Source organism: Podarcis raffonei, chromosome 15 (assembly GCF_027172205.1).
Source record: "Podarcis raffonei isolate rPodRaf1 chromosome 15, rPodRaf1.pri, whole genome shotgun sequence".
NCBI classification, from domain to species: Eukaryota; Metazoa; Chordata; class Lepidosauria; order Squamata; family Lacertidae; genus Podarcis; species Podarcis raffonei.
Genome location: NC_070616.1, coordinates 30,894,008 through 30,921,675, shown reverse-complemented (window position 1 = coordinate 30,921,675; position 27,668 = coordinate 30,894,008). Strand labels below are relative to the sequence as shown.

General features: G+C 45.6%; 1 protein-coding gene across 2 annotated transcripts in view; it reads right to left on the bottom strand.

Moving 5' to 3' along the window:
• KIRREL3 (kirre like nephrin family adhesion molecule 3) overlaps positions 1 to 27,668 on the bottom strand; it is a 738,195-nt gene that overhangs the window by 326,855 nt on the left and 383,672 nt on the right. For both annotated transcript variants that reach the window (XM_053367286.1, XM_053367287.1), the window contains exon 2: positions 5,264 to 5,341. In XM_053367286.1, the coding sequence (XP_053223261.1) occupies positions 5,264 to 5,341 (78 nt within the window). The remainder of the gene's footprint in view (positions 1 to 5,263; positions 5,342 to 27,668) is intronic.

Genomic DNA, 27,668 nt, shown 5'->3' with positions numbered 1-27,668 from the left:
CTCTCTTCGGCCCTGGGGACGCAGGCAAACGATTCCCTGGCAAGGATAAGGCTTCAGCCTTCACTATTCCTTTACAAGCAGGTGTTTTGAATGTTGACAGAGGCTTTATGTGAAGCCTGAATAACATTTGGGAAAAATACACAGTGCTAATGGAAAATCTCCTCAGGGAGAACACATTTGGCATGACTCACGATGGCCTCACAAACAAAATGGCTGCCATTCTTCTGAAGAAATGCAATCTATAATGATAGAAGGCGGCATGGGATATGTTTGATATGTGTAGGTCAGCACTAAAAAAAAATTAAAATCCTGGGAAATACCCCAAACTGTCTGGAAGGGTTGGTGTAGTCTGCATGTGGTCTCAGGAGGTATCCATGATTAAGGCTTCACTTCCAGGTTTTGCTGTAGGAAAATAAATTCTTAATTAAATAGGCACTAGCCTCAGCATGTTCTCCTCCTTGAGCTTGCTGTTCCAAAATCCTGCTGCTTTGTCTGAAGTGGGCCAGACAGAGACCACATCCATGCTACACATTCAGAGTGGTTTAGTGGCCAATCCCTCTTCACAGGGAATTGAGAACTGAAGCTCTGGGAGGGGAATAGAGGCCTCCTAACTAAGTTAAACAAACTATAGACTTCTTTGGAGGAAACCAAAATGCGTTATAGAAATTGCGACACCAGAGGGCGATGGAGAGCAGTAATCTGTCACCAATGGGAAATTGCAGTGGGAACTTCCCCCCCCCTTTTTGCAGGATTTTTCAGATCAGTGTAGATCCAGCCCATGACTGTTTAAAGTGGTATCATAGTGTTTTAAATGTGTGGTGTGAATGTGGCTACTGAAAAAACTGCCAGTAACTGCTGAAACTTCTCCCCCCCCCTTGTGTACTGATCATTGGATGAGTTTTCTGCATGCCTAATAATACACATACCTCAGATTGTTACCAGGGATGAATTAGCATATATGATCATTGCTGTTGAATGTGTGAAATTGCACATCACTGTTATATTTATGTTCCCAAATGTGATTATATATATATGCTATGTCTCTGGAGAGCCTTCTAGCTTGAATCCAGCATTGTCTGTAATCTAATTAGCATATTGTCTGCTCCAACTTGCTTCTTCTATTTTATTCCCCCCCTTCCAAGCCCAAGTAACTCTGTTTCAAGGAACTGATTAGCCCCAATCATCCAAGGTATTTTGTCAGCTGTCCATTGGGCCTTTCCAAGTTATTCCTTTCATGCAGCAAACACACAGTTGTTACTTGTTCATTATGAAAGAACTGGACCTCTTCCCTTAAGTAATAATTTCTGTTGTGGGAACCTCTTTGTTGTCATTCCTTCCAACACTCAAATGACATCATATTGCTGGGAAATGCAATCCCCCCACACACAACTAGTGCAGCTGTTTCTATAAGCAAAGTACAAACTGCCCTTGGTTTAATTCAAAAATGGCTTGCTAATTACAAACACCTTGGACACAAAAATCAAATAAAATTATTTTATTCCACAATAAGTTCTAAATTGATTCACAAGTTTATTTATAAAGGTTAAGGGACCCCTGACCATTAGGTCCAGTCATGGCCGACTCTGGGGTTGCGGCGCTCATCTCGCTTTATTGGCCGAGGGAGCTGGCGTACAGCTTCAGGGTCATGTGGCCAGCATGACTAAGCCGCTTCTGGCAAACCAGAGCAGCACATGGAAACACCATTTACCTTCCCACCAGAGTGGTACCTATTTATCTACTTGCACTTTGATGTGCTTTCAAACTGCTAGGTTGGCAGCAGCAGGGACCGAGCAACGGGAGCTCACCCTGTTGCGGGGATTCGAACCGCCAACCTTCTGATCGGCAAGTCCTAGGCTCTGTGGTTTAATCCACAGCGCCACCCGCGTCCCTAAGTTTCTTTATACTATATCCTAAATCTGAGTCCTCAGTGTAAATTGCTATTCAAACAGTAATTCTGTGCAAACACCACCAAAGCAGATTTTTTAATCGCACAGAGTAACCGTAGAGAAAGCTTAGAAAGCTTCAGAGTATCAGGAAGTGTGGGATGTATTATTACTAGAGCAGTCAAGTACAATATTTTCCTGTTGCCTAGAATGGACACACAGGACAATGTGGCTCCAGACAGGGAGGACTTCCCGTCAAACCTGCTCTGGAGCTTCCTCCCCCTACGTGTGACAAGGTAGATGGGCGTGACCCTAGCTCTGGCCCCATAACCATCTCTCTCTTGGACTCTTTTACTCTTGGACTTTCACTCTCACTCTCCTGGTTCTTAGCCAGCGCATGGCTCAAGCTTCACATAGGACGGAGCCCACAAGCAGAAAGTCTGAGAAGTAGCTCAGACTTCTTTTCACTGTAAACGCAAGCTAAAGCCTGCCTTCAGATTGCTGCTGTGAACTGAATGTGAGTAAAACTTTATTCTTACTTTTATAGAAGACTGTGTTGAGTTATTATTATTTAAAGAGGGAAATAAAAGGGGAAACTTATCAGGAATAAGCCAGACTGGACAAATCAGACTGGATTGCTTAATTAACGGATTCTAACGAATCATCAAGTTGCTTCCAATAAGTTGCAAAGGGAACATGCTCTGCTGCTTACTCACTAGCGCGGGTGAGGAGAGATAATATCAAAACAATATATCCTCTCTCACCTTCCTTAACATTCCCACAGGAAGGTATAGAGAACTTGTGTTCTCCATTCTTATCTGATCAAGCACTGCACCGAACCCAGGCAGACACTGGCTTTTGTGAAAGCTTTCTTGTTCATTCCTTGTTAGCCATCTCCCTAGCCTATATTTTCCTGGCCCTTTCACTATATGATGAGGCAGAAAGTAAAATAAAAGAACTCTCCTTCCAGAATTTGCTAAATGCAAATTAAATCAAAACTCTCTCTCTTTCTCTGCATATATGCAAAGCCTCATGAACGGCTAAAGAACACAAGGAAATACAGTTATATTTGCGTTGCATTCCAATATTACAACTTTTAAGTTAGGCAAATTTGTATTCTGAACCATGTAATTACAAGGTTTCATACCTATTCCTCTTGTGATTACATTGTGAAATGTGGTTGGTTGAGTATAGTATCATAAGCTCTTACTGGGTAAGGGTTGTAGAACTGCTGATAAGCTACTATTCTTCTCCCTTGCTACAGGCTCAAGGGTCAGAAAACCTTGCCAGCCCAGATGTTGTTGGGCTCCAACTTCTCTTAGTCCCTGCCAACATAGCCAATGGCAATGACAGCTGTAGTCTAACAACATCTGGAGGACCATGGGTTCCCTACACTTGCCACAACTGCCTTGTTTTATAAACTCTAACTACATAATTTTATAAGGTTTGCAGAACACCATGCACCTGTTTCTCCCTCTTGCCCTACTTTCTTCCTCAGAACAACCCTCTTTCTTAGGTTTGGGTAGCCTTTCTTAACCTTGGGTCCCTAGATGTTCTTTAACTACAATTCCAATCATCCCTGACCAGTGGGTCATGCTGGCTAGGAATGATGGGAGTTGTAGTCCAACAAGCTCTAGGGACCCAAGGTTGAGAAAGGCTGGGCTAGGCTGTGAGGCAGTGACTTGCCCAAAGTCACCCAATGAGCGTTGTGGCTTGAGCCAGGATTTGGCAGATCAAAGATAATATCATTGTTGAAGAGAAGGAAAGGTGGATGCCCTTAGCATGAAGGGACTTTTCATAAACTACCTAGAGGGAGGGGATCACATAGATTCAACCATTTCCTCCGGTTTGTTCCTGACCCTTCTGTGGAACCAGCAACTTGGAATGTAATTATAGTCAGCAGAAAGGAAGACGTACTATCAACTTCTGTGGTCAAGGATAAGCAATTTGAAGATCATCTCTGCCTGTTTCCACTTTTGACACCAATGACATTAAATATGGCAGTGTTAGAGACTCCATCTGTTGCATCAAAACAGCAAGTGTCAAAGCTATAGGCTGCTGCGATGCTAACTGAGTTTACTTGCAAGTGTTTTTAATGGTTTAATGATTTCTGTTCACAATTACACACATCTATTGAAACAGTTAATCAATGGTTGCTTATAAGATGCTTGGCTGGTAGAGGGAATTAACAGTAATATACGTTTGCATTTTGTAGGAAAGAGCTCACGTGGGCCCCATGGAACCATCAACATCCCTGAGAGGGATGCTTGCTTGGGCAGCTTTAAAGCCATGATGTAATGTTGCTTCTCTGTTCCAGAGCTACAGCTAAGCACAGATTTTGCAAGCTGAAGCCTCCATCTGCATTTAGAAAAGGCTTTTGACAGATATTTTCTGCAATAAAGCTGAAGAACCCTCAGGTACCAAGTGAAATTACCATCCGAGCTTCCAAGTTCTAGCCAGCAGCTATAACCCAAAGGCCTTAATCTTCCAACCAAATATAAGACTTGAGATATACATAATAGGAACACCGCCAACAGTTGCTCACTAACTCTTTGACCCCAGGGAGAGGTGGGCAAGCAAGGAAGCAGCAATGGCGAGGTGGAGCAGCAGCAGCAGCAGAAGGCCACAGTTCCATCTGGGCAACCTCATGTGGCCTGCATGTGGGGCCAAATGCAAAAGTAGGTGGAGAAACTAGAAGTCTAGCATCTACACAAACTCACATATCTTCCATCTAGGCAAGCCAGAGGCGTTACCAGAGTTCAATGACACATTTCAGACAGGCAAAAACACTCAGAGGGTATGAAGCAGGGTTGGTGAGAGCTGTGGCCTGGGAAGAGTCCCAAGAATCATGTAGAGAGGCCTGGAGGGTGACATTTGGCCCCAGACCTAAGGCTTTCCACTGCTGATCTAAGTGCAGTGGCTCATAAGAGCGTAAGAAAAGCCCTGCTGGATCAGGATCTACAAAGGAAGCAGGAAGTGTTGGGACAGGAAGTCTATGGGAGGGTACTCTCTCTCACAGGACCAGCCCACCCATGAGGCAAGGTGAGGCGACAGCCTCAGGCAGCAGAATCCACAGGGGTAGCAGATCCCAATGTTGGGCTTTCTTCCCTGCTTGTTCCTGATCTTCCTTCATGGTGGGGAGGAGTGGCACCATTTTGTGGTGCGCCTCTGGTGCCAAAATGTCTTGGGGTGGCCCTGCCCCCTTACTGCAGTTTACTCAGAACAGACTTGCATGAGCACACCCAGAATTGAGTAAAGAACTTGCCTCTACTGTTTGTATGTGACCTAAGTTAACAAAACAGATGGAAGTGGGTTGAGGGCATGGGGAGGAGAGTGGGCAGAAGAAGTGAAAATAACAGAGGCAAAGACATTGCACTAACCTTCAGTCATTCGCCGGTACTTATCCTTGAACATGAACCCAAAGACCAGACAGCATCCTCTCTTTGGGAGACCAAGTTCTGCAAAAGACAGCAAAGTAGATGGCGATCAGCAAACTGTTGACTAAAAACGGGAGGCACTTGCAAAAAAACAAAAGAAAGAAAAAAGTCTGGATCAGAGTAGAGAGCATTTTAAGAGACCCTGGTTGGAAGGAAGCTATTCAAATACAGTTTTTATTTCTTACACTTAGGTTATAGAGTAGCCTTACTAAATGCCAAGGTTTCCCTCTACCAAGAGGGGAAGGAGATGTGCTTTTCTGCCGTGGAGGCCCCTGCACAGCTGCACTTGCTGAAAGAATAGCAAGGCACTCACTAAAGTGCCAGCAGCTGTGGTCATAAGGCCCTGAAGCAGGGAGTTAACAGCAGTGGTGCAGGAACAGCACCAGTAACAGATCTACTGGATCCAAAGGCATATTGTTTCACCAAGAATTTTCCTATAAGATCAGACCCTATTCTTTCTGATGTCTTGCTTTTACCTGTTCCTGTTTTTATGTGCTTATTTACTTATTTATTTATTCTGGCTTACTGATTTTATTATACTGCTTTATTGTTTGTTTTCTATATCTCTTGCAGTTTTTTTATTAAAACAAACAAACAAACAAACAAACAAACAAACCATTAAGTGGTTTAGAAGTGCTTCCCAATAAAAGAAGCAAACAGACAATAGTTTCTGTTTCATTAGCTGCCACCTATATTGAAAGCATGGGATATATATTCAATATCCATATCTGTCTTGTCTATCTATAAGCACATGCATGCAGATAGTATGTAAATATATAAACAAAAATTCCATGGGCACTTTTCAATCAGATGTGACCAAAATCACTATAATTCAGGCACCAATTCATTTCCGTGCTATCATGCTATGCCTACCGTGTTGCTGCTTCCCTATCCCTGGTATATTCAAAGATATATCTGGGCCGTGATGCAGACACCAGTCACAGAAACTGGGTGACTGTACTAAATCCCAGCACCAACTCTTCCATTCCTCCCACCTGAATTGTGCATGGATTTTTAACGAACAAATCCAGCCCCCCCCCCAGTGCCCAGCTAATTTCCACTCCCCAGTGGAAACTCCTTCCCTGAGTGTTTGCTTCAGACGCTCTGTTTATGTTCAGGAGGATGCTCAATAAATCTCTGCTCTTCAACACATGCAAGTAATGAGAGCTCTCTAATCCCGTTCACTTAGCAGACCGTGTGATAAAATAGAACATGGGACCTTGAAGGAGAGATAAATCTGTCTTCAGGCTCCATGCCCTTTCAAAGCAAAACAGCTGGCCTGTAAAGTGGCTGAACGCCAAGGCCTGAGGAAGTACATGTCTTTGATCTCTTGCTTTCTTACAGGAGCTGCCTAGCTATCAGCAAAAAGGCAGAGAAATGGATCTAAGCATGGGTTTTTCCAAAAAAAGGGAGACGGCCGTCTGTGTGTGTTTTCCACCTTCACCATGCATCTGTATGTGTATATATATCTTGCAGTGCGTAAAAACACCTTGCAGATTCTTCAAACAAAACCACCTCATGGCACAGCAGAAAGAATTAAGGCAGCACGCTCTGCCTTGCCTGTGGCCCAGACATATACGACTGGGTCTCTCTCATTTTGTGCGGCCTTGCTGATCAAAGTTCTTTTGATGTTTGTTTAGTGTGCCTGTGGTCCTTTTTTATATCTACTACTTCATTTGCAAACAGAGAATTACTTGGGTCTCAGGGCAAGCAGGAATCGATGCCAATAACAGGGCCCAAAGCAACCTCTCCACTACAAATTTCAGATGGAGAGAGAACGAGCTGTAGTTAAGGGCATGAGAAAGACATGTGCTCATGGAAGAAACTTTTCTTTCTAGCCCATGTGAGATGAATGGGAACTTCTGGCCTTACAGGTGTTGTTGGATTCATACTCCTATCAGTCCCAGTCTGAATAACCAATAGTCAGGGATGATGAGAGTTGGAGGCCAATGACTTCTAGGAGGCCATACGTTTGCCATCACTGCAGAATGGAGGAGCAGAGGGGGGAAATTGCAGCAACTGAAATATGATGAATGTCATTTTCCAAAATCTAACACAGGTAACTCTGGTATCTCAAATGGTTCCCAAAGGCATAAGACTGGTGACCAGCCTCAGCTAAAATGAAAAAGAAAATCTGGTTGAAGGATCTTCTATCATGTGGTTGACCTCCCCTAATACTTGCTGTCATATCACCATTCCAAATCAGTGAGAAAACTGCTGATCAAGCCAATTATAAACAGTGTTTGAAACAGGTCTGTGTTTCACAAAACACTATTTTTTTAAATGGTGAGGATGCTGCCACAGCCAAGCCAACATGAAGGCAGTATTATTTGTCAATGCTGCCTCCAAAATTTGCAACATAAAAAGTGATTCACTGTGAAAGGTGGTCACTTTCAGTGATACGATTTTCTTGGAGAGATGAGCACAGGTCATAGTGGGAGCCACTGAGGCTAAAACAGGAATGCGGGATGTGTGGCCCTGCAGATGTTGTTTGGCTCTGACTCCAGTTGTGCCTGACTAGCATTGGCACTGCTGGCTGGGGTTGATGGGAGATGGAGCTGACCAGCATCTGGGAGACTACAGGTTCCCAATCCCTGGTTTATGGCATCTAACAATCCTAGTTCCCGTATCCTGAATAGCCTCACCATTTAGATAGCAGGCTCCTATTGTAAATTTGTTTCATGAAAAGTTCATGAAACATATTTACATAGGCCAAAAGCCATTTTCAGTCCTGTTGTGTTCAGCATAAGGAAACCGCCATAAAATGGACCTTTGGGACTGCCATTTGTACACGGCTGCCCCCAGGTTCAGAATTAATCATTTTTTTCTCCCTTTTAAACAAGTCCAAGCAGGCAGAGGCCCATCAATAAGGCTGCAGTAGCTTCCTCATTTCAGGATCACTTGTCTTATCTGTATAAAACTGGAGAAGTAAACAAGCTGTTATTCATGCCTTTGCTGATATGAAACCAAAGGTATCATTGATCCTTATCAAGCCTCTAATGAACTGCCAAGGTATCAAAATGTAATTAAAAGCACCAAATTAACTAAACTTATCAGCCACAATAAATAGTGGCTTCAACAACAGAGCCAAACAAATCAGCTTCCCTTCCCCCTTTCCACCTTTCCTGCTAATTGTGAAATGTAATTACATAATTACCCATCTCTTTTGCATGGGTGGGGTCCTGTTTATTGCTGTTGATTGATGCGGCTAGTGGATGAATCTAGAACGAGGGCCCATCAATAAAGGCATATGTAAAGTGAAAACCTCTGCAAGGATAGCCCAAAGGTCTAAGCCATAGAAACAGATTCTACTTATTGGAGGGCCAACCCTACTGTTAAGCAGAATGGGGCAGCTGCTTCAGGTGGCAGGGAGAAAACAAAGCAGTATTCCATGCAGCCTACCTTACACCCCTAAACTAGTCTGTTACCCTCAGATGCAGTGGGATATATTTTATTGATTGACATCAGATCATACATAATATCTACACAGTGTACAGCAGTGGCAGCGGGAGGCCCCATTAGCTAAAGTGGTACCTCAGGTTAAGAACTATTTCAGGTTAAGAACAGACCTCCAGAATGAATTAAGTTCTTAACCCGAGGTACCACTGTATGCAGAAAAAATTGTAAATAGGCTCTCAGGTTACAAGGCATCACCTCATGAGCAACTCAGCTAGTGCCTAAAAGGCATGGCCAACCCAACTGCACTGGAGGTCTGGAGACCCTCATTAGAATCTAGGGGCCGCTAGCCCATTTGCCATTGATGAAGTAAGATGCAACAGACAGTCTAGTAATCCTCTGCACATGGAATGTGGGAAGTCGGCATCTTGCCCTTTGCCTCAGGCAGCAAAAGAATTTGGCCCAGCTCTGATGGTCATTTTTGGTGCCATGAAAGGGCAGCAAATAGCTGGTCATTTAACTGTTGCATTTTTGCTGCCTGTGAAAACAAGAAGGGCTTGTAGCATTTTCTGCCTCAAATACAGCAATAACTTGACCAGCCCTAGGCACCTCTGTTAATTTACAAAGCTCTAAACAACTTGGACCCAAAGCAGCGATGCAGCATGGGTTGCCTGCGCCTAGGGTGGGGCAGAGCTGAATGTAGACTTGTAGCTAGGAGGGCCTGTATCCAGTAATATCAGGTCAGAGGGACAGACAGGAACTAGAGAACACTAGGAGTGGGCATTGTGGTCAGAATAAGCAGCTTCAGGTGAGATTCATGGGAGAAAGCATCACATGTGAGGGGGAGAATATGTAGTACAGGCATAAGCAAAGTCAGCCCTCCAGATGTTTTGGGACTACAACTCCCATCATCCCTAGCTAACAGGACCAGTGGTCAGGGATGATGGGAGCTATAGTCCCAAAATATCTGGAGGGCCTAGTTTGCCTATGCCTGATGTAGTGTTTGGGCCTCTTTGCCAGATTCCCTACACAGGTTGGCTCAACAATTTTGGGCTCTTCCTATAAAAAGCTCAACGACTTTTGGGGTGTTTTTAATTTTAAAAATGTGGCAAACGGCTGAGGTATTGGCTTCCCGTCCTTTAGATCTGCTACTGCATTGCACCTGATCCCTCTGGAGGCTCCAGCCATAAAGGCAAAAGTCCACATTGTAACATTCAAGTTTCAATGGATCAAAGCATAATTCTGGATTTGAGGTCTTATTTCAAGTTTGCTCTCAAGGGGGCCTTCTTTTACACTTGTAAAAAATACGTTGCTACCTTCATGATGAGACGGAACAATGCAAGCACGCACAGCATTATGATAATTCATGCTGCAAATACATTAAGAGTTTGCTAAAGCTTTTATAGCTAAAGGCATATTTAAATGCTTAACTGCTCCTTCAAGGTGTCTCGGTGCTGCTGCGCTGAAGGCCTGAATCTCTGAGCCGGGTTCCACCCCCAAGCCCTTTCATATGCAAGGGAAAATCTACAGCTCGGAGAGCAAAGCACACAGCACTTAACAATGCTTTAGCTATAGGGGACCATGGAGAATCAGATGGGTCTTTTTTTAAATAGCCAGACATGTGCATGAGTTTCAAACTTGGAATCATCCCCCAGGTGTGCCTGGCACACACTAATGTTGTCTGGAGCAGCATCCCAGCTCCCTCAGCTGCCACAAGTCTCCCAAGGTAGAGTCACAGTTACCCACAGTGGTTAGGTAAAGGGATCCCTGACCATTAGGTCCAGTCATGGCTGACTCTGGGGTTGCAGTGCTCATCTCGCTTTATTGGCTGAGGGAGCCAGCGTACAGCTTCTGGGTCATGTGGCCAGCATGCCTAAGCCACTTCTGGCAAAGCAGAGCAGCACACAGAAACACCGTCTACCTTCCCGCTGGAGCAGTACCTATTTATCTACTTGTACTTTGATGTGCTTTCGAACTGCTAGGTTGGCAGGAGCAGGGACCAAGCAACGGGAGCTCACCCTGTCACAGGGATTCGAACCGCTGACCTTCTGATTGGCAAGTCCTAGGCTCTGTGGTTTAACCCACAGCACCACCCGCGTCCCCCCACAGTGGTTACTCTTCACCTTTGACCAAAAAAAGCTTACAGCTGTAAGGGCTCAACTCTCCCCACTACAACATACACAACTTAGGAGGAGTGGTGGCGCTGGGCATTTAGAAATCTCCCAGAGATTGGCAGCCAAACCACTGAAGCCACTGAAGCCAATGAAGCTGTATTTTTCGCCCCATAAGATGCACCTGACCATTAGATGCACCTTCTCCTGCTGGAGCCTTGGCAACGGGACAGTGCCTGCAGCTCAGTCAGCCTGCCTCCAAAGGCGGCAGCAGTGGTGGCAGCGAAACTGAACGCATTGGCTTTCCCGGCGGCTGCACCAACAGCCGCCGCTGCTCTTTTCAATGAGTCTCATTCTCCAGCCACAACATTTATCTCCCTGGGCAATGTTAGCTCAGACATTACTCGGCTCTGGAAGTAGCCTCTCTCTCTCTCTCTCTCTCTCTCTCTCTCTCTCTCTCTCTCTCTCTCTCTCTCTCATTGGCCTCGCATTAAGCGCAGGAAACTCCTGCTGCAACTATATCCGCTCCCCGGGAGGGAGGCAGTCGGGAGAGAGGGGTGGAGAGAGGGAGAGAGAGAGAGAGAGAGCTTGTCTAGATCAGGCGTTGTTGTTGTTAATTTGTATACTGCCCTCCATCTGAAGATCACAACATAAAAATACAAAGCAAAAACAGAGTGAAAGTGAAGGTTGGCGCCTCACCTTGCAAAGAAAACCCAGAAGTGTTGCCTGCCAGCCTTGCTTGCTCATCCAAGGGATAAAGAGACCCGTTTCCTCTACTACTGGGGAATGTCTCCCTCAGAGCCTTCAGACACACATGGGCATCTGGCAGCTAAGCCTCGGGGTAAGAGGCAAATATATTGCTTGGCGGGAGCTACCCGTCCCAATCTGATAGAGTGCACGAGGGAGAAAGATCCCCCTCTGCGCTGGCTCCTGGCTGCTCTCATGCAAGTCTCAGAGCCCCTCGGATGGAGGGAACTCTAAAGAGTGTTCTAAAGCCCTCTTCCCCCACCTCACCTCTCTCCCCCCCCCGCACAGGCGGGAGACACCCATGCAGGCGCCGTCATTGGGATGCCATGCCCCCACCGCTCCGGGAACCAAAGTCCGCAGCTCCGCCACTGCCAGGGACCACACATTCGCTCCATAAGACGCACAGACATTTCCCCTTACTTTTTAGGAGAAAAAAGTGTGTCTTATGGAGCGAAAAATATGGTATACAATGGGGGGGGAGTTGTAAAGTTTAGTTTTAGTTTCCTTAGTTTGTTTGATGAACAAATATAATGCATGGGTATGTATGCAATATGACTATGAGTAAAATCAGTGGGTGCGCACCCTAATGAAATATGCATGATTATGGCACCGCTTGTAGGCTTCCCAGAGGCACTAGGATGGGCACTACATGGGAACAGAATACAGGACTAGATAGGCCACCAGGGCTGCTCTTAGGCAGTGGCGGAACTTCATGCTCTGGGACCGGGGGGCAGAGAGCAGGTGGGGACTGGGCTGGCGTGCATCCCGGGAGCATGGTGCGCCGACCACAGGGGTGTGACGTGTGTCCTGGGGGCATGGCGCCCAGTGCGGGGGAGGGGGCAGCTGCAATAGCACCCCACCGGGATCGCACTGCCGGGGGTGGTGTGCTCCCCCCCGCACTCCTCTTCCTCCGCCAGTGCTCTTAGGATCTAGTGTTCTTACTTTCCAGCAATTATCCCTCCATCCCAAAGCTAATAGAAGGAGGAGGAGGAGGAGGAGGAGGAGGAGGAGAAGGAGAAGGAGAAGGAGCCTACACAGGTTGTCAGAGGGATGAACAGCTCTGCAGGCAGTAGAGAAGGGCAAATTTATCCATTTCATGTCCCCTTAGCATCTTTCTGGGGTGGTACACACTCCACTCAGCAACATAAGGCACTACCTTATATAAAGTCACACTGTTAGTTCATTTAGCCCAGTAATGGCTACTCTGACTGGCAGGAAATGTCTCGTGTGAAGGGCAGAGGTCTTATCTCAACAACTGGCACCTGCTCTTTCTAACTTCGGGTGCTGGGGATCTTAAGTGCTCTACTACTGAATTATGGGGCGGAAGATGACAAAGCTGGAGAAGGGGCTCAGGTTCTGCTGAGTTACTCTTCTTCCCTTCCTTCGTCAACCCCTCCCTCCTTTCCTTAGCAATTTTACAGCTCACTTTGAAGGCAATTATGTTATACAAAAGTCATGGAGAGCTTGAGTTTTCAGATGAAGCAGCACACAAAAATGCTATTGCAAAGGGGTAGTAAAGGTTTATTAACGTCATCATAATTTGTGCTTTTGTGCAGCTGAATCCCATCAGGAATGGTAATAAATGTTTAATAGCCCAATAATACCTGTTTAATAATTTTCTGAGCTCATTCCTGCCTAATTGCAAGTTTATTAAAGAACAATAAACTTTATAATCGCTGTAAAGACATAATTGCAATTCCAACACTTATTTAATATTGAGTTAATTATATTACAACTAAGTTATTTTTCCCATACATATTAAATATCAATTAGTTGTTTTAAACAATTGATTTGTATTTAATTAACTGTGCTATTATATACTAATTAAATTCTTATACAAAAAGTTAGAACAGCTGGTCCCTCAAATTAAATTTAAAAAAGCAAAAACACAAAATGCTCATTGTATTGAAATAAATCACACATTTACATCAATTCATGGTTTCCTTCCACAGTGATGAATATTCAGAAACTGTGGTAATAAATGCAGGGTTCCACATGCTCTACCATAATTAAGTTACTTAAAACCAAAGAGATCTTTATTTTCTAAGACAGCCTTTGCCAACTAGATATACAGGACTACAATTCCCACCAGCCCCAACCAGCACAACCAACAGTAAGGGATGATGCGAATAATAGTCCAACAAAGTCAAAGAGTGAGCCAGCAGTAGATTGCACCATTCAAAGTTGGAGTTAGCAAAAACACAACCTTCACTTGGCTGAGTGTCAGGCCTAATGACACTGAGGCCCTTCTTCGCGTCCCTCCTCCTCGAGAGGTGTGGAGGGTGGCAACACAAGAACAGGGCCTTCTCTGCAGTGGCTCCCCATCTGCGGAATGCTCTCCCCAGGGAAGTTCACTTGGCGTCTTCATTATACACCTTTAGGCAAAAATGTTCCTTTTTAACAGTCCTCCTGTTTCAGCCCTTCTTTGAACAGGCCGTTCCTGATGGGAATGTGACCCTGGATCCCCAACCCAGGTTTATGGGACAGGATAAGATCTCAGTGCTGGACTGTGTGTCATGGAAAGATGGTGCCTGGATGTCACAAGGCTGATAAGGAAATGCCGGGTCTTCGCAAGTCAGGAAAAGGCTGGAGGCTTGGAGTGCAATTGACTTTTATTCACAGAAGGTCACACAGCTAGGTCTCCCAGGCTCAGCTCCTTTAGCTTGAGACATTGCTGGAAACTGGCCTCTAGCCCTGCCTTTCCCCTCTAACTTCTCACTCCAGAGCCCTTCCCAACAGACTGCGATGGGTGTGTGTGTGAGAGAGCTCCTCCTCTGGGCCTGTCTGGCCCTTTGCTCAGCAACATGCAAGCCTTTCCTGGAGAAGGGTATGAGAGGAGGAGAGCCAGTACAACGGAAACTGTCTTACTGCGGGATGGCAGGCATATCCTACCATTCCTCCCTGTCCGCATTTGCACTCACACTGAGATGCTCAGCCTCCCACTCCATCCTTCTTCTGCCCCCCCTCCACCCACTCTCCAACCTGCTGCTTCCAGGACCTCCCAGCTCGCCCCTTCCCCAGCCTCCCCACCAGAGTCCCACCACCAGGACCTTGGGTCAAAGTTCTCATCTTCACTGTCCTCCCTGTGGGGCACCTGGGTTCCACCACTCCTCCCCATCCAGCCAGCTCCTGACACTGGATTCCAAAGACGCTTCCCAGGTTCAAGTTTTGAATTTGTAAGTGCTCATCCAGCCTCTTTCATTCCCCTCCTGCCCAGCTGTGTGATTTGTCTGACTCCCACCCTGTTACTATATGGCTGTTAAACAGCTGCTGTTGTTTTGTACCTTGGGTGAACCTAATCTTTCGCCTATTATCATTTTGTGTTTTACTTTGCTAAGCAGGCAAAGCTGTATGAGGCCCTTTGAGATAACAGGGTGTCATATAAAGATGAGTTATTATTATTAAAATCTTTGCCAGGTTAATTCTTTAAAAATATGCTTGAAAAACAAAAAACAAAAAATTTAATATAATATAATACAATAAAAAGACCAGCCTGATAAACAAATGAGCATATTACTGCTTGAAATATGAATGAGGTAGGGAAGAAATGCACTTAAACACTTTAGCTCTGCAGCATTTTACTCCATACTGCACTGCTGAAAGGTTGCATTTATAAACCTATTCATTTTGTTATGTACTCGCAAACCTTGTCATCCATTTATTGCACAAATAAAATCTTAAAAGAGGAGGATTAGTTGAGTGTGTCCCTGTGGGACCACAATGGGGCTTTAACGGATCCATCATTGGTGCTAAACAGATGGAACAGAGATGGTTGCCAGCTCATCTTGTTCGACGTCCTAAAAAAGTAGGGAATGTGCCATATGTGCAGGAGAAAGGAAGGAAGGAAGGAAGGAAGGAAGGAAGGAAGGTAGGTAGGTGTTGGGCTTCTTCTTGGGCTGGATGAATGGAAACAAAACACACTTTGACCAAATTAGTTATCAAACTGTTGATTTCATAATGCCCTACTTGAAAAGCAGGTACATTGTAAGAGAAAAATGTTATCTAATTTTGTTGTGAAATCTCTCTGTGAAAAAAGTAAAAGTAAATTAATCTCAATACATTCTCTCTCCATGTTTAAGTTTTTACTTGCACTGAAAAGGGAAAGGGAAAGGTTTCATTTTAGAACAAACCATAGTTCCTTGCTTAGAACAAAATACGGTTTGCTCTAATGAAAGTAAGTTAACAAGCCAGAAGGGTCACAAGTTGTCCCACTTTATAGAAGGCAGTCCTGTAGATCCTGGGCTGCCCAGATGACAAGACCCCACTCTCAGCCTCGCTGATGTGGTCCAAAGGAAAGCAGAGCAATACATTTGGCACCAGCTTGGCTGCAGGGGGTGCCAGAAGAAGGCATGCAGGGTACCACCCAACCATCTTACAGACACTCTTCTGGATTTGTGTAGGGTTTACTCCCTAGCCATTTCTTCTCCTGAAGATATCCCACAAGGTAGCAGAGATTTAGCACAAGCATTTCCCTTCCCTTCGTCTGAATACCAGTTTCTGGAAACTTCAGGAGGGATGAGTGTTTGGATCCTGTTTGTGGGTTTCCCACAGGCATCTGGTTGGCCACTGTGAGAACAGGATGCTGAACTAGACAGAACATGGGCTGATCCCTCCCTTGTTCTAATAGGAGTCCTCCTGTTTCAGCCCTTATTTGAACAGGCCATTCCTTCCCCCACCCCAGTTTTCCAACTGATACTTGGGGTGGTGCTGGTAGGGAGGAGGCAGCCTCCTAAGGTTTTCCTCAAAGTATGCTGATACCCTTCTCTCCTTTCTTGGTGGGCGTGGTAGGCTCCATTTCTGTCACCTACTGGGGGGCAGTGATGCTGGCACCCTCCCCACTAAGTCTCCACACTCACTTGCAAGTCAGTTACCAGGCATCCTAGTGTCTGGCTCAAAAGGCATGCTTTAAAATCTGGACCAGGCTCTTCAGAAGAAAAGATTCACTGAAACATCTCCATGAATGAAAGCTAGAAAGTGGGAAGCAGCTCTCAATATGAGGATAGCTTCAGAAACCATGTGATATCCTCTTTCTCAATGAGTGCTGTTTGTCCCAGCCTGCTGAGTTTGCTTCCACCGTAAGAGGACACCTTCACTCTCATCCGAGGGAGGTAAGGCGACCAGAGGCCTCCTTCCTCCTTTCTGCAGCAGCGAGTCACATCTGCTTCGTTCACACTTCATTGGCAACACTTTCCCAGCCAATATGGACTGTGTCTTCCCTGCAAACCTCTTCAACTCTACCAAGGCAGAAATAACAAGGACAGAGCAGCCTCAGCAGAGGGGACACATGCTAGCTCCTTGCTCTGTCCATCTGCTACAAGTCTCTCTCTCTCTTAGCTTGCATTCACTACCACCCCCACATCTGCAGTCCCTGATGCCTCTGAGCTGTCTCTCTTTTGCCTCCTGATCTGCTTTGCAGCTCAGTCCTGAACTCCAGTTGCTTGGGGAGCCAACTTGACAGAGGCTCTAACAACACACGTCTCCCAAGCTATTTCTTCCCTTTGATTCTGCCCAGGATCTGGCATGGAAGTCTCCAGGACTCAGCTAAATAATGTCAGCTGTGGTTAGAAAACTGGTGTTATCCTCCTGGGAGAGCACATGGGAAAGTAAGAAATAACGGCAACATCTGCATTATACATCTAAAGCACCATTCTGCTGAAGCATACCACTTTAAGCAGCAATGGCTTCCCACAGAATCCTGGAAGCGATCGTTTGTTAGGGGTGCTGAGAGTTTTTATGAGATACCCATTCCTCTTGTAGAGCTACAATTCCCAGAGTGGTTTAACAACCAATCCCTCAGCCCAGGGAACTCTGGGAACTGTGGTTCTGTGAGAGAAATAGGAGTCTCCTAACAACTCCCAGCATCATTAACAGACTACAGGTCCCAGGATTCATTGGTACTGTGAAAGTGGTACGATACTGCCATACATGAAGGGAAAGAAGTGGCCTATGTCAGAGGCTATGGAGCCATACTAGCCAGCAGAGCAATTGCTGAAGGAGCTGCAAGAAATTAGACCAAGGATGCCCTCTGGCTGCAGTTTACCTACTCCTTGTTTAGACACTTAATGGCCAAGAACTGTGCTTTGAATGAGAATTGGAAACAAAGGGGCAACCAGCAAAGATGAAAGATATCTGGAGCAAATATGCTGCAGATAAATATGTTTGGACTTGAGAGAGAATGACAGCTACACCTTGGTCAGTCATGATCCACCAGTCTGCAGGGCCTTGACCATTGCTCTGGTTTCTCCTCACCACACCTGTGGTCCCTCTGAACTAAAGCTCTCATTTAAGCAGCAAAAAAGAAAAAAAAGAAAAAGAAAAAATGTATTCACATATACTGTGTTTCATCATTTGGAGATGATCTGGCATTCTGAGGCAGGGAACCCCATGGACCTTCTATTACTGAGAAATCATGCTCCAGCCTCACAAATGCCATTACCGCTCTGTATCTTATAATTAAATTGTATTTGGCGGTTACCTCACAGCATGCCTGCAATTCTTACTCATCTAAGGGTTTTGTAATTCCACCTCCCCCGCCTCGGATTCCATTATTTTTGCCCTAAGATTTCCCTCTCCCCCCCTCCACACTTCTAAAAAAATATAAAAATCTTGGCAATTTCACAAAACACTTCAAGTTTCAAAAAAAAAGAGAGATGAAAAGAATGAAAGAGGACTGTGCTGTATTTAAAAAAACGGTCAGATTCTTCTCTTGCCATCTCCCGCTTTCCATGCTTCAAGTGGTTAAGAAAGGGGAAATGGAAAGGCTTGTGAAAAAAATTCTGATTGTGGCTTTCTTGTAATTAAAATGAAAGCACAACTTAGAACTGGGCAGCCCATAGACAGTGCATACTCTAGGCTTTTGGGCAGGCGCAGAGGCTCTCCCTGCCCTACCTGGGAATGCTGGGGATTGAACCTTCAGCATTCAAAGCAGACACTCTACCACAGAGTGGTACCACCTTTCCCAAAATTAGTAATGCACCTGACTCTCTAGAGAGGGCTCTCCCATAAGTCCACTGCCTCCAAAAGGAAGCCCCCAAAAGAGGGCTTTCCCATAGACCATCAAGTCCAAGATTTAAAATTACCATCTAAAGAGAGGTTCCCCCCCAAAAAAACCATTAAGTCAGAAGTCTGAGATTACTGAACTGCACAACTGTCCAAGGCACCTGGCTCTTTGGATCCATCCGCTCTTGGTGACAACTGCAACCTGGCATGGGAGCTACAAATTATAACTTGGTTACCTGCTGCTGTTTTCACTCATGTGAAAGTAACATTTCACTCTGGCCTGCTAGACCGGACAGCAAAGCCCTATCCTGGTTCTGAATGAACAAGGTCCCTCTACGGGGAAAAGCTGAGAGAAGGGAGGTGTTCTTTGTTTTTTAATGGCAATCACTCACTGCAGAACTAGTGCTTTGATTGGAGGTATTGAAGCTTTCGAATCTGCAGGCAGGAGGGCCATTCCAGTTGCTGGGTGGCAATGGAAGAGGATGTCAAATGCACAGTGAAGGCTTAAATGCCACACCACTGGGTGTTGATTGCAGATATGAACTGCACAAGGTCCCCAAATCGGAGGCAGCAGGAGATCCTCCCACAAAAAGGAGTGGCCTGTCATTTACATTATTTGGCAATAGTACTTGAGACTGCAACACACAGAGAGAAGTTCAGACAGGAAAACAATTAGAGAAATGGGTGATAAATAGTACTAGCTTGGCCATAAGGATAAATGATATTATTTTATTTGCAACCCTTGTCCTGGATTCAAGGGTTGGCAATGATGGGCATCTGCCAAGGTTCACTCCTGGGCTGAGGGCCCCCCTGCTCCTTCCTCACTGCTCAACCTGTGTCACTGCCTCTCCATTTGCCCTCTGAGAGCATGCAAGTAATGAAGAAAGTGAGAGGATTAGAATATGCAAATTGCATTAAGACACATCAAGTGGTCTTCACTTTGCATAGCCTGTCTGGGATTGTGAGCAACATCTGGAAAGTCAATGGAGAGGCCGCTCTGTGATTTTCTGGTCTATGAAGTGAGCTTGGGCTCAAGGGAATTGTGGCTTTTCTCTAGAGATTGCTGATGGGCTATCATTTTTGAGCCAGGCCCAGTGTCTCACAAGAGTATTCTGGACGACTGTTTGCATTTGTGTTCTCACGGCTGAAAGCACCGAAGCAAGCAAAAACAGAAATTATTGAATCAAACCCCATAAGGCTTCAAGCTTGAGAGATTTCCAAGAAATCTTTTTGAAGGGAAAAAAAATACAACTTGCAAAGTTTTTATCCGCATCCTCCACCCCTTAAATTCCCCCAATTATTTTGGCTTCTAAAACTAATCTAAGCAGAAATTAATGACACAGGGTTGTTTGTCCAATGCTAGTCTTAGTCAGAGCAGCATTTAAGTTATGCATGGGTCCATTTAAGTTAATGGTCACAACTAAGATTCATCCATTTTAATGGGTTTGCTCCGAGTAGAACTTAGTTGGATACAAGCAAGAGAAAACAAAAATGCAAGCTTCAGATTCTAGGCAGAGAAGGGTGAACTCCTTCAGTCTCTTAAACCTTGTTCCAGTCTTTAAAAACAGTGATGATGGGAGGTTTCTCCTGGCTTTAATACAAACCATTTGCATGTATGGTTCGTTATGTCCACTGCCATTTATGGAAGGGGCAGTGTTTCCACTCTGAGCTAATAGAACTCATCCCTGCCTTTTGGTGATGTCTCTGTGGGGTTATTCCAATGGTACTGCCAGGCCTGAGGGGTCACTGGAAACTATGCCTCTCACCCCTCCCAACCATACACTCCCCGCTTCAAACACTGCCCTATTCACGCCTGTCTAGGAAAGGGAATGAATCTTCTACATTAAATTGTGATATGCTTGTGAAGATGGAGGAGAAGGGAAAGAAAGTGCATCTATGAAATCTCACATCCCTAGCCTTAGAACTATGATGTGGGGAGAAGAGAACGGGCCCCCTTTGCTTTATTTTCCCTACAAAAAGGGGGGGAAAGATAGAAAGAGAGACTTGTTCTTCCGCACTCTCTCGCTAGGTGGTGCAGTAAAGGTAAAGGGACCCCTGACCAATAGGTCCAGTTGTGTCCGACTCTGGGGTTGCGGCGCTCATCTCGCTTTATTGGCCAAGGGAGCCGGTGTACAGCTTCCGGGTCATGTGGCCAGCATGACTAAGCCGCTTCTGGCGAACCAGAGCAGTGCACGGAAATGCCGTTTACCTTCCCGCCAGAGCGGTACCTATTTATCTACTTGCACTTTGACGTGCTTTCAAACTGCTAGGTGGGCAGGAGCAGGGACCGAGCAATGGGAGCTCACCCTGTTGTGGGGATTCAAACCGCCGACCTTCTGATCGGCAAGTCCTAGGCTCTGTGGTTTAACCCACAGCACCACCCGCATCCCTAGGTAGTACAGTAGAGACCCTTAATGCCCCCCATTTTTTTTAATATTCAAAACATCTTAATTGTGGGCTCCTCCAGATGATACAGTGGTGCTGCTGAGACTGACAAGTTGTGTTGCGCAAGCTACAATGGCAATGGGGGTGTGTGTGCTCAAAAGTGTCACGATGTTGGAAAGCGAATAGACATTTGGTTTGACAAGGGTCTTTAAAAAACTGCTCTTCCTTGCCACATTGTGTGTCTTGCTTGAGTTAAACCACAACTTGGAGCTGATGCTGTTCTGCCCCTTTACCTGTGGCTGGTCTGATACCAAAACTATATAACTTATGGAGGGCACTTTGCTCACCATTGCTGGCAGCCTCCCCCCCACCTGCACTGGCCATAATGTGAATGATATGTGAAAATAGCTCCCTTGCCTCTCTTGATGTCAGTACAAGGCTCCCAAGCACAAGCACTCTCAATCCCATTAAAACTAATGGACTGAGATTGTCCACCCCATTACTTCCAATGGCTGCATTTCAACCAGACAGCCAAAAGCTCCCCTATCCTCCCCAACAGCAAAGGTGGTGGTTTTGACCCTCTCTATGCCTCATTAGCTCTTGCAGGATGTAATTCACATAACATTTCTTTAATAAAATAAAATAAAATATTATTGTAAAGTTGATGGTGGTCTGTGCTGAATTTTGCTAATTACACCAGGAAAATAGAAATATACTATTCTCACCCCAGACAAAATACTCATTTGTATGGCAGTTTCAGTTCTTCAAAACAAAAGCTCTAGGCAACAGGGTCCCCTGTCTTTTCCAAGGGAGCAATGTTTCCTTGCACAAGAATTAGGAAATTGGCTAGCTTCAGTTCAGCACTACCACTTAGAGGGTTTTGTTTGATTGCATGCAAGGGCAAATGAGAACATATGGGACGAGCCTCATCCCTTGACGACACTGTGTATATTGGACACAATCCCTGGCCAATGAGTGGTTGGTGTTCATCTGAAGGGAGCCACCATCATTGAAGAGGCGAATTTAGGGGAGCACTATTGGTTCACCTGCACTAGGTGCCAAGCCGAGAGGGTGCTCTAGGGGGCACCACAACTATGATGTAGAATGGAAGCTGTTGAAAGTCTGCCACTGATAATTGTGCTGAGGATTTCCAACATGGGCAACTGGAAGCCCAGCCAATCTGGCTTCTCACCCCTCTGTTGAACCCCCTTCATGCGATGAAGGTAGCCTCCTTCAGACTCAGCCAGTTGTGTGTAAGCTTGGAAGTGCTATGGGTCTCATTGCATCAGCGCAGGGGTGGAGCTAGCCCTATGCATTCCCATGGGCCCCTTTACACAAGCAAGCCCTAAAGCTGAAAGTGGCTTGTCCAAGGTCGCACCATGACCAAGTTCAGACATTCCCCTAAGCCATGGTTTAAGTGACCAGGAATGAGCTATGCCAAGCCTCAGATCCTGCCTGAGGGTGTCCCACAGGTGTCAGGTTGGCCACTTTGAGAACAGGATGCGGGGCTAGAAGTGCCATTAGCCTAATCCAACAGGATCTTAAGATGTTCTTGTGAAAAGAGAGATAGGTAAAGGGACCCCTGACCATTAGGTCCAGTCGTGACCGACTCTGGGGTTGCGGCACTCATCTCACTTTACAGGCCGAGGGAGCCGGCGTACAGCTTCTGGGTCATGTGGCCAGCATGACTAAACCGCTTCTGGTGAACCAGAGCAGTGCACAGAAAGGCTGTTTACCTTCCCACCAGAATGGTACCTATTTATCTACTGGCACTTTGACGTGCTTTCGAACTGCTAGGTTGGCAGGAGCTGGGACCGAGCAATGGGAGCTCACCCCGTCACGGGGATTCGAACCGCTGACCTTCTGATTGGCAAGTCCTAGGCGCTGTGGTTTAACCCACAGCGCCACCCATGTCCTTGGGAAACGAGAGATAGCTGAGGCCAAATCATGAGGGTCTTTCCTCTCAACTCAGATGTCGTCTGTGCCAGCTGTTGAAAAGTAATGGCAGATACCCAAAACACTTAAGCAGCCTCAGGAAGGCTAAAGGTTCCCCATCCCTAATTTATCTTAGGATCATAGATAGAATGGTAGAGCTGGAAGGGGCCACAAGGATCAACCCCCCTGCAATGCAGGAATCTTTTGCCCAGTGTGGGGCTCAAACCCACGAGTCTGCGATTAAGTCTCATGCTCTACCGAGTTTCCTGAATAAGCCAGGATAACAAACCATGGTTTAGAGATGGGTTGTTCAGGGAAAGTATAGTTTAACCACAGATTCTCCACAACAAGCTATCTTCAGTTGAATTTGGAAGCAGATGCTTTTGACCTCTTTCCAGCTATGCTGCAGGAGGAGAGGATGCAGAAGCCCAAGGCTCATTGATGTACTGTACCACTAAACTACAGTTTAGTGTACCTTTTCCCATTCTGGTGCCCTCCTGATGTTGAGAGTTCAACTCTCGTCATCCTTGGCCATTGGCCATGTTGGCAGATGGCACATTAGAGGGCACTGGATTGTTGAAGGCTGTTTGCATCGAAACACAGCCAACATGGATATGATTTGTGTCTGACCTTCTCCTATGCGTTATATATGCATATATGAGATTTCTGTTCTTTGTTCTGTACAACCTTCTATGGACAGGGAAAATGCACATTTTATTTTATTTATTTATTAAATTTCTATATCACCCTTCATCTGAGGAACACAAGGCAGTTTACAATATGTAAACACATAACAATTTTTTTAAAAAATGCTTCCAATTGTCTGACGAAAGAGGGGAAATCCTCTACTGTATCAATTTCAATTTTTATAACACAAAGCAACTTGAGCCCTCCCCTCCATAAAACTCAGAGTGCACAAATGGAGGCACAAGCTGAATCTGGCAAATATTCAGATCACATCCACTGTTTGTTTCTGCTCTATAAACAATGGTTTCCCGGAGTGCGTCTGTGTCCATGATACTGAGATGAACAGCCGCTCTCTCATTGCACAGCCAGTTAACAGGTGTGCCTGGAGGGCGGCAGGAAGAAGGTGCCTGGGGAATATAACCTCCGCAGCAACTCAAGCAGAAAAAAGAATATCACCAACCCACACAGAGCAAGTGTGGCAGAATAAACAAGCAGTGTTGTCAGTTAACACACCCAGCAGATTATGTGGGAAAGCTTTTACCATACCAGATGGGGGACCCATGCCCTTCCAGATGTTGGACTACAAGTCCCATCAGCCCTAACTAGGCATGCCCAATGTCCAGTGCTAATGGGAGTTTTACTCCAGCAACATCTGGAAGGATACAGTTTATCCATCCCTGTGCCAGACTATACCACCTTTGACAGCAGGTGGGTAGATTCAGATTGTGTGTTTGATTGCTTCCCAGGGAGAAGGGAAATGAAATCCCACTGCATGTTGACAACTAGCATGTCAGGAACAGTCTGGAGTGGTACAGTCCAGGTAAAGGAGGACCTGTGGCCTTCCGGACATTGTTGGACTCCAACTCCTATCAGCTCTAGCCAGCATGGCCATAATCAAGGACAGTGTTTCCCAATTTGGGTATCCAAATTTTGGACTACAATTCCCATCATCCCTGACCCCTGGTCCTGCTAGCTAGGGATGATGGGAGTTGTAGTCAAGCAACATCTGGTGGGCCACAGGTTCCCCATCCCTGATTTATACAATGGTTGTGTAAATGAGTGCTAAGAAGGGACTTACAAGCATGAGTCAGTATAAGTCAGGCCATTGGTCTAACTAGCTCATTATTGTCTGCTCTAATAGCGACTCTCTAGGGCAGAGGTCGGCAACCTAAGGCCCATGGGCCAGAAGCAGCCCATGAGGGTCACTTAACCGGCCCATGAGCAGCCCCTGAACCGAGCTGCCCGCTCGGCAAGTCCCCATGCTCTGTGCTTAACTGGCACAGCGCAGCGTGGGGACTCTCTTCCGTGGCTCCAGAAATCGCTTCTGTGCATGCCCAGATGCCGGAAATCACATCTGCACATGTCTGCAGCACCAGAAATCGTTTCTGCGCATGCCCAGACGCCGAAAATCACACCTGCGCAGAAGCGATTTTTGGCATCTGGGCATGTGCAGAAGCGATTCTGGAGCCGTAGACATGCACAGATGCAATTTCCAGCGTCACACTGCTCCAGTCCAGCCCATGGAGGATCTCTGCGGAAGTGATCCAGCCCATGCCCAGTAAGCCTTGCCAACCCCTGCTCTAGGGTCTCATGCAAGTGTCCTTTGCAGTCCTGCTCCCTGAGATGCTAGGCACCACACCTAGGATCTTAAGTATTTGCTCCACCACTAAACTATGGTCCCTGCATTAGGAATGTAGGAACTATGTCAGCCATACAGACTGAGACTATCTGCCCATCTGGTTCAGTATTGCATACTTACTGGGAGCATCTCCTTAGGCTTTTAGATAGAGGTCTTCCCCACCCCATCCGAGAGATTCCAGGAACTGAACACGATACCTTCTGCATTTAAAGCAGATGCTCTACTGCTTTAGTCAGCTTCTGTTCCTATGAGACCTCTAGGGCAGAAGTTCAATGGGTGCAGCTTCTCCCATTACATTGCACTTGCTGCAGGGAGGGAAAAGTACACTGGCTGAATGTCACCTTACATCAGACTTTTTGCACGTTAGAAACATTTGTCCTGAGCTGTCTTGCACCAGTTTAAATACTAGGGCTCTCTCGGTCCAAAGATATTGAGCTGCGCAGATTTTCTTGCTTGTTACACTTTAAAAGACACACACACCTTGCAAAGCTCTGATGTGCTGGGATAGGTAGATGTCCCTGGTCATTAAGGCTTATGTGAGCAGCTTTAGGCAAAAGAAGCAAAGGGGAAGCTTCCAGAAACAAATTGTGAGCACCAAATAAAATAAAAGAGGCTTAGATACAGAGGAAGTAAAGCTGATAAATCTTCTCATTTTAGCTGACATTTTAAAACGCCAGACAGGTTTTCTCAGCACCCAAAGGGCAATAGAGGCACCAGAAGTCCTTATTAGCAAATTTTTCTAGCCTCGGCAACTTCATAACAAAAAAGAAAAACAGAATACCATTAGGGGGAGGGGATGCCTCAAAAAGATTTATCTCTGAAGTGTGGATTTTTCTCTCCACCGCATCCACATTGACCAGCTGCACAGCGCCAAGGATTTAGAACATAGTCATCTGGCCTTTAGAAGGATGAACATCTTATTTATAATCAATAAGACACAAGAAGCCTGACTTGCCCTCTTTCCCTCAGCTACCTGAAGAGGAATAGCAAGGAGTGGGGGGAGGAATCTCCTGTGTGATAGCTAACTTTTGCTGGAGATGATGGACCAGACCAAAATGTTAATACGTGTGTTTGTGTTTGTTGCAAGGTAGGGATGAGCGTATCTGTCAATTTTTATTTCTTTCAACGTCTCATTTTTTCCAATCAATTTGCAATTTACCCCATCCGTTTGCAAAATATCCTCATGAAAATTCATCAGCATTTTACTGCAATTTTTTCCTAATATACATATTTTTAATGCACTTTTTCCTATTATGAGCATTTTTTCAAAACAGTTTCCCATCATATAATGCATTTTGATGTTATTTTCACTAATGTGTGCATTTGTGTGTGCACGCATGCACACACACATGCACACAAAGTATACACATTTCTGTACATGTTACTTAGCTGGAAGAGACACACATTTAAAAAGATGCCTGTGTTTCAGTTTGCATATAGTTTGAAAAAGTTCAAACTAGGAATCAAAATTCTCCTCCATCTCTAGTGTCTCAGGAATGGGACTTGCTAACAAATGCCTCACAAGTAACGCCATCATTTTTCATTTAATTTTCGCTGTTGATGCTACTGTTTTTATTATTTACTGTAGGTTCTGTTTTTTAATTTACAATCTAAAACAGGAACACCAGTTCCCATCAGCCCCAACCACATGACCAAAGCAGTGAAGGATGATAGGAGTTGTGGTCCACGACATCTGCAAGTAATGAATATGGGGAAATATGAGAAATGTCCCATACCCTCCAACATTTCTCTGATGAAAATAGGGACATCCTAAGGGACGCGGGTGGCGCTGTGGGTTAAACCACTGAGCCTAGGGCTTGCCGATCAGAAGGTCAGCGGTTCGAATCCTTGCGACAGGGTGAGCTCCCGTTGTTCGGTCCCTGCTCCTGCCAACCTAGCAGTTCGAAAGCACATCAAAGTGCAAGTAGATAAATAGGTACTGCTCCGGCAGGAAGGTAAACGGCGTTTTCGTGCACTGCTCTGGTTCACCAGAAGCGGCTTAGTCATGCTGGCCACATGACCCGGAAGCTGTACGCCGGCTCCCTCAGCCAAGAAAGCGAGATGAGCGCAGCAACCCCAGAGTCGGTCACGACTGGACCTAACGGTCAGGGGTCCCTTTACCTTTACCTTAAGGAAAAGCAGGATATTCCAGGATCAAATCAGAACCTGGGACAGCTTCTGTAAATCCGGGACTGTCCCTGGAAAATAGGGACAACTGGAGGGTTTGATGTCCTGCTTGACCTGCTCAAGAGAAAGTAGAAGCAGGCAAGGAAGGAGCTCTTTCTTTTATGCACACTTATTTCTAAGTTGTGGCAGCTCTGATGGGCCAAGAAGAGTTGGATCTGTCATGAAGCACACCAATTGCAAACCATCATGCTTCTGAACCGTGTAATATTCCCATTCTGGGTAACCTTCAAAGTTTATGAAGTTAAATAAATAAATAAAGCTC